Raw genomic sequence first — 6,086 nt, 5'->3', positions numbered from 1 at the left:
GTAAAATACAATAATAGTTACTTATTAATAGTTACTTGAGTAAGAGTAAAAAAGTATCTGATGAAAAAACTACTCAAGTAGTTAGTTACTAGTTACTTCTCATCTGATTGATAGGAAGCAAAAACCCTGATTTTCAAACTACTTGGAGAGCTTTCACACACCTCTCCTTAAAAGTCTCTTTATTCTGCTAATATAAAACACAGGTTGAAGTGTGTATATATATATATAATGTGATTAATGGTTTAATGATGTAAATGAATGATGTGCTGGGCTAACCTGCTCTTCCTTTTAAGATTAATTTACTTAAGTAAGTAAGTACATATATTCTTTAGATGTGGATAAAACAAAATATAATCCCGTTTTTATTTTGTATAAAACATGGATATGAAAATGCAGATGTTTGTTCATGAACATGTTGTTTGTAGGGTTCACAGGATTGCACGAGAGCGTATATGAGGGAAAACATTCAGACAGTGTGTGAAATGTAGTATTACGTTAAGGTCAAAGTGCCCATAGTTACCAAATTACCATCAAATAGGCATAATTTTGACACTTGCCGCTGCGTGATTTTTTAGGTTGGAGCTGGAATTCTTGTAAGCTGCGATGTCTGTTAGTTTTGGTGCACACAGAATGCATTGCATTATAAAGCTATTATTTTTTACATCTTGGAGTCAAAATATAGATGTCAGCGAACGCGGGATAAAAACGGACCCAAACGCAGGACAGCTTAACAGAAACGGGGATTTAATAAATTAAAGAAACACGAAACAGGACACAGACATAACCAGACATGACGACGACAGGAGACAATAACAGGAGACAATAGGATTCTGCGCTGCACGAAGCAACGCGGCTCAATTAAATAATACAAATAATCATTATACACAAGGGACAGGTGTGCAGAGGCGGGGCAGAAAAGACAAGGGCGGGGCAGACACGTGAACATGAAACATGAACAAAAGGCACATGGCCAAAGTCCAGGCAGAGTCCTGACAGTACCCCCCCTCAAGGTGCGGCTCCCGACAGTACCCCCCCCCTCAAGGCGCGGCTCCCGACGCGCCAAACCATCCTGACAGTCCCGACGGGTCCAGGAGGGGGGAGCAAGGCACACGGCGAGGCAGGTGGGGGGAGCAAGGCACACGGCGAGGCAGGTGGGGGGAGCAAGGCACATGGCGAGGCAGGTGGGGGGAGCAAGGCACACGGCGAGGCAGGTGGGGGGAGCAAGAGTGGCCGAGCGACGTCCACAGCCGAACAGGAGGGCCGAGCGACGTCCACAGCCGAACAGGAGGGCCGAGCGACGTCCACAGCCGAACAGGAGGGCCGAGCGACGTCCACAGCCGAACAGGAGGGCCGAGCGACGTCCACAGCCGAACAGGAGGGCCGAGCGACGTCCACAGCCGAACAGGAGGGCCGAGCGACGTCCACAGCCGAACAGGAGGGCCGAGCGACGTCCACAGCCGAACAGGAGGGCCGAGCGACGTCCACAGCCGAACAGGAGGGCCGAGCGACGTCCACAGCCGAACAGGAGGGCCGAACACAACCCCCGACGCACCACGGCCAGACCCACCTCTCAGAACCAGGAAAAGGGGAGGGAGGGCAGGGAAAAAACAAAACCTCCACAGAACAGAAAAAAACTCCAGTGGGCAAAACACAGGCCTGCAACACCCCCCGCGGACAGGAAGCGGGGCGGCGTCCTCCACGGAAACCGGATGTGAAGCGACGCCCCCCACCGGACAGATGCGGGGCGATGTCAGAGGACACCGAAAAAACAAAACAAAACTCGGGCTGGTGACACGGCCCGCAACCAGGAAGTGGAGCGGAGCGGCGTCCCCCACCGAAAAAATGCGGACCGATGTCACCAAAACCCGCAAAGTCCAGGGAAAAAAAAATCCAATAAAAAAAAATAATAAATGCTCCCAAGCGGCCGGTCCAGGCTGAAGCTGTCCTGCTGGGTCCTGGTCTGGCGGAATCCTTCTGTCAGCGAACGCGGGATAAAAACGGACCCAAACGCAGGACAGCTTAACAGAAACGGGGATTTAATAAATTAAAGAAACACGAAACAGGACACAGACATAACCAGACATGACGACGACAGGAGACAATAACAGGAGACAATAGGATTCTGCGCTGCACGAAGCAACGCGGCTCAATTAAATAATACAAATAATCATTATACACAAGGGACAGGTGTGCAGAGGCGGGCAGAAAAGACAAGGGCGGGGCAGACACGTGAACATGAAACATAAACAAAAGGCACATGGCCAAAGTCCAGGCAGAGTCCTGAAACAACCCCCCCCCCCCCCCCCCCCCTCAAGGCGCGGCTCCCGAAAGATCATGGCCAAAGTCCAGGCAGAGTCCTGACAATAGAATTAATTTGAGGCCACGAGTGATCTGCCTTTGATAAAGCCCAAACGTCTTCCTCTGCTTCAGCCATCATCTTCCAACTAAAGATGCGCTAAACTTCAGCGGGAGATGCACCGCATACTCTCGTGAAGCAGCCTCTCCAACGTCTCGCGAGACTTGTCATATAAACTAATTATTATTTATTACCATTTGTGTAACGGAGGAACGCCGCCGATTGTAGCAAAGTAAAAGTAAAGTTTTTCCACTAAAAATCTACTTGAGTAAAAGTACGCATCTTTAATTATACTCAAAAAGTAGTTACCCAAAAAAATGTACTCAAGTAAATGTAACGAAGTAAATGCAATTCGTTACTACCCACCTCTGCTAATATATGCCGTCCTTTGCATGATTATGCTTGTGTGTCATTTTTACTTGTTTGTTTATCTGCAATCGTATTGTTTTTCCCTTCAGCTATGATAAAGACACATTTCTTTCCATTACTTACCTGGGTTACGTATGTATGTGTGGGCGGAGCTATCAATACAGGGGTGTGACCCATTTGGGTTAGGGGCGTGTTTGTTTTGGTGATTTCAACATTGGCTTTCAAAAATCGGAGACCCTGCCTTTAATACTTTCTATTTTAAAATATAGTGATAAATGTTTTAATCATTCAGAAGCACTAACCTAGAGCTCTGAGCACCAAGATAGATTTGGATCAGATCACATGTAACATGTATATAAATGAAAAGAGTCCATTTTAAGACACACAGAAACAGTTCATTAGGAATCTGCAGTGTGGCTGAATTCATTCATACTGGTAAACATCTTTGTGTGTAAACACGACTAATGAAAGATGAGAGTCTACATTGTAGTGGGAGTCGTTCAGTTTCTCATTTCATGTTATTAACACAGTTACAAGGACAATACAGTTTGTGTTCTCCAGGTCTGTACCTTACTGTGTTAGTTTTAAAACAAATCATGTTGGAAAAGTCCAACACTACAACCTGTAACTCCTGATATTAGTCTCCACTCTGAATTTACAGACTTACAGAAATACATACACAGCATGTTAGCAGGAGCTAAGCTGACTACATGACGAGCTAATCTGTGTTCTCTGGACTGTTATACATCTCACATTAGCCACTAGACAGATATACTTACACCAAAAGTCTTAATCATCAGCCAGACTGTGTTTTATTCCTCTACCTTTAACCTAAATGTGTGTAGTTTGGTTCTCTGTGCTGTATTTGGCAGTGATGTAGTCTGATCTACTGGATATACAGAAACTGTAATAATTTAAATGTCACATTTAGTGTGTTATTTAATTTCCTCTCTGATGTAAAACTGTCTTTGATTGTCTTAGTTTAAACTGATATTCAGTAAATCTCTGATTAATAGATAAATAAAGTTAGATAAATAAATCCCTAGTTACTTCATATTTGTACAAGCTGCTGCTTTTAAGCCCTTGTGCAGGTGTGTAGAAGAGTGAAAAATAGAGTTACTGTTAATTCAACTCAGATGATCTTCACTCCACATTAGCAGCCTGTATACTGAATCTCACACTGAATACTGAGTGTGTTTATGTACTGAGATGAGAAGCACAGATGATGATGTGGAGTTTATACAGTGTGGAGATCAGGAACACTTACTCATATATACTGTAATCTCTTCTGTTCTGTCTCCATCAGTGACCTGACAGAGGTAATATCCATCATCTGACTCTGTACAGTTTCTCAGCTGTAAGGAGACGTTTCCTCTCTCCAGCTCCTGAGTGAACAGACTCACTCTGCCCTCATAACCTCTCCCCTCTGTCACCTTACTGTTCTTATAAACACAAACACAGTCTGTCTCCTTAAACCACCGGATCTCCAAGTCAACAGCACTGATTTCAGGAGACAGACGACATGAGAGAGTGACAGCAGAGGGATTATACCACTCTCCACTGGGAGCAATGAGTTTAAACTTATCTGTGTGGGAAAACACACACACACACACAATTACATCATTGTTATAATTACAATATTATTTCAAATTATATTGATAAATTCTTTTCTTGCTTTTTAATTATTAATGATATATTTTAAACTGTTAGTCATTATAACATTATATACACCTAACTTTAGTTTATATCTGAGATTTTACTGGTCCATAAAATAAACTTACTCTATAATAATAAAAAAATTGTAAATAATGTAAATAATATCTTGAATGGAGAATGTGAGAATCTTAAGAATTTCAGAATACAGGCTTACTGAAGATCTTGTTATTAAACACTTCAGGCTGTAAAGATGAACAGGTGTGTTTACTTTTGTACCTCCTTCCATACTCACCAGTCAGTAGAACAGATTTCTCCATTTTCTTTCTCTCATCTTCTGTCCATTTTCTGTCTCTCTGAAGAAGTGAATAAAACAGTGTGAAGGTTTTATACATGACTTCATACTGTATGTAAATAAAGTGTTAAATAAACATGAAGTGTTTCTCTGTTCAGATCACTGTGTGTGTGTGTGTGTGTGTGTGTGTGTGTGTGTGTGTGTGTGTAATATTACTAACAGTACACACTGAGCTGGTTGAGGTTGATTTAAACTGATATTGTATTCAGTAACACACTGAGTTTGAATGCAGCCAGCTGAAGAACACAATCATTAAACACTAAACTGAACCTTACAGGAAAGAGAAAAAAATCATCTCCATGAGAATCAAGATGTTTGGGCTCATTTCTGCTGTGGTGACGTCACACAGTATCACAATGAAGTCATGTTCTCATGCCAGTTTACTCACCTGTCCAACCCAGATGTCTTCATCTAAAGGAGAATGTGGGAAAAAAAGCACAATAAGTTTATTAAGATTATTAAAAATGCAGTATTAGCTGTAAACATTCCTAAAAAGTCTGTTTTGATCCTGTACTGTATTGTTTCTCTTCTCTTTCTGCTCTTCAGGATCTTTCAGTATTAATGCAGTAAGAAACAAATTCCCCAGATGACTTACTTCCATTCTGTTCGAATCTCTTTCATGCAGCATTATCAAGTGTGACTCTCTAACTCACATCTCTCTGTAGTTCTGTTCACTACAGTAATGTTAGCCAGGATCAGTAACTTTAATAGAGAGTTATTGTTATCAAATCACATTCAAACAAAAACCTTCAGCCTTTTCTCTCTCAGTATCAGTGTGTAGGTCAGATTTGTGTGTCTGTACAACACTAAATGACAAACTAGACACCAGCATGATGAATGTTCTGTTAGAGATCACAGTCTGTTGTGTTCACTACACTATGCTCATGATGCTCAGATATCTATGTGCTATTGCACTCTGAACACACAGCACAGTCTAATCTATTTCATCTGAACAATAAATATATTATTCATGCAGCATCAAGACATCACTAGCACAGAAAAGGGGTTTATACTCACGAATCTGTTCAAGCTGTGAAAGTAAATAAAACAGTGTGAAGATTTTATGCATGGTTACAAATGTGAATTGTTCCATGTGAAAATGTGGAAAGTAACTGTTACTCTGGTTAAAACACAGCTGATGTGTGTCTTAATAAAAAAGAGGAAAACTAGACAACAATCAGTCATCACACACAGTAAATCTGTATCATGTAGCATTGTGCTAATATACCGCTAGTTCCCCTTAAGGAAGAGAAATATCTTGTGATTTATTGGAAAAACCTATTTCCTGATCTCTGCATGTCTTTACCAATATACAGTATGTCAGAATTTGTACATTTCCCCCTGTGTATTTTA

The 6,086-nt window shown here is 41.7% G+C and overlaps 1 protein-coding gene across 1 annotated transcript; it reads right to left on the bottom strand.

Annotated features, from left to right (window-relative positions):
- Nucleotides 1-1,565: 1,565 nt before the first annotated feature.
- On the bottom strand, nt 1,566-5,759 carry LOC132841224 (butyrophilin-like protein 1). Its single transcript, XM_060863502.1, has 5 exons — nt 5,751-5,759; nt 5,122-5,144; nt 4,674-4,734; nt 3,993-4,310; nt 1,566-2,018 (listed from the first exon to the last, which is right to left on the bottom strand). The coding sequence occupies exons 3-5, from the start codon at nt 4,696-4,698 to the stop codon at nt 1,978-1,980; spliced, it is 384 nt and encodes a 127-aa protein (XP_060719485.1). The 5' UTR covers nt 4,699-4,734; nt 5,122-5,144; nt 5,751-5,759; the 3' UTR covers nt 1,566-1,977.
- Nucleotides 5,760-6,086: the final 327 nt, after the last annotated feature.

This window comes from Tachysurus vachellii, chromosome 26 (genome assembly GCF_030014155.1).
Source record: "Tachysurus vachellii isolate PV-2020 chromosome 26, HZAU_Pvac_v1, whole genome shotgun sequence".
Classification (NCBI taxonomy): Eukaryota; Metazoa; Chordata; class Actinopteri; order Siluriformes; family Bagridae; genus Tachysurus; species Tachysurus vachellii.
The sequence above is the reverse complement of the archived record's forward strand: the minus strand, read 5'-3'. Positions and strand labels throughout refer to the sequence as shown.

Excerpts from the sequence above, each read along its gene's own strand:
- LOC132841224 (XM_060863502.1), bottom strand. The coding sequence starts at position 4,698 with ATGGAGAAATCTGTTCTACTGACTG. Across the intron at positions 4,311-4,673 it reads GAAATCTGTTCTACTGACTG|ATAAGTTTAAACTCATTGCT; the intron begins GTGAGTATGGAA and ends TTTCCCACACAG. Across the intron at positions 2,019-3,992 it reads AGAGATTACAGTATATATGA|CTGTCCTGCGTTTGGGTCCG; the intron begins GTAAGTGTTCCT and ends GTTTCTGTTAAG.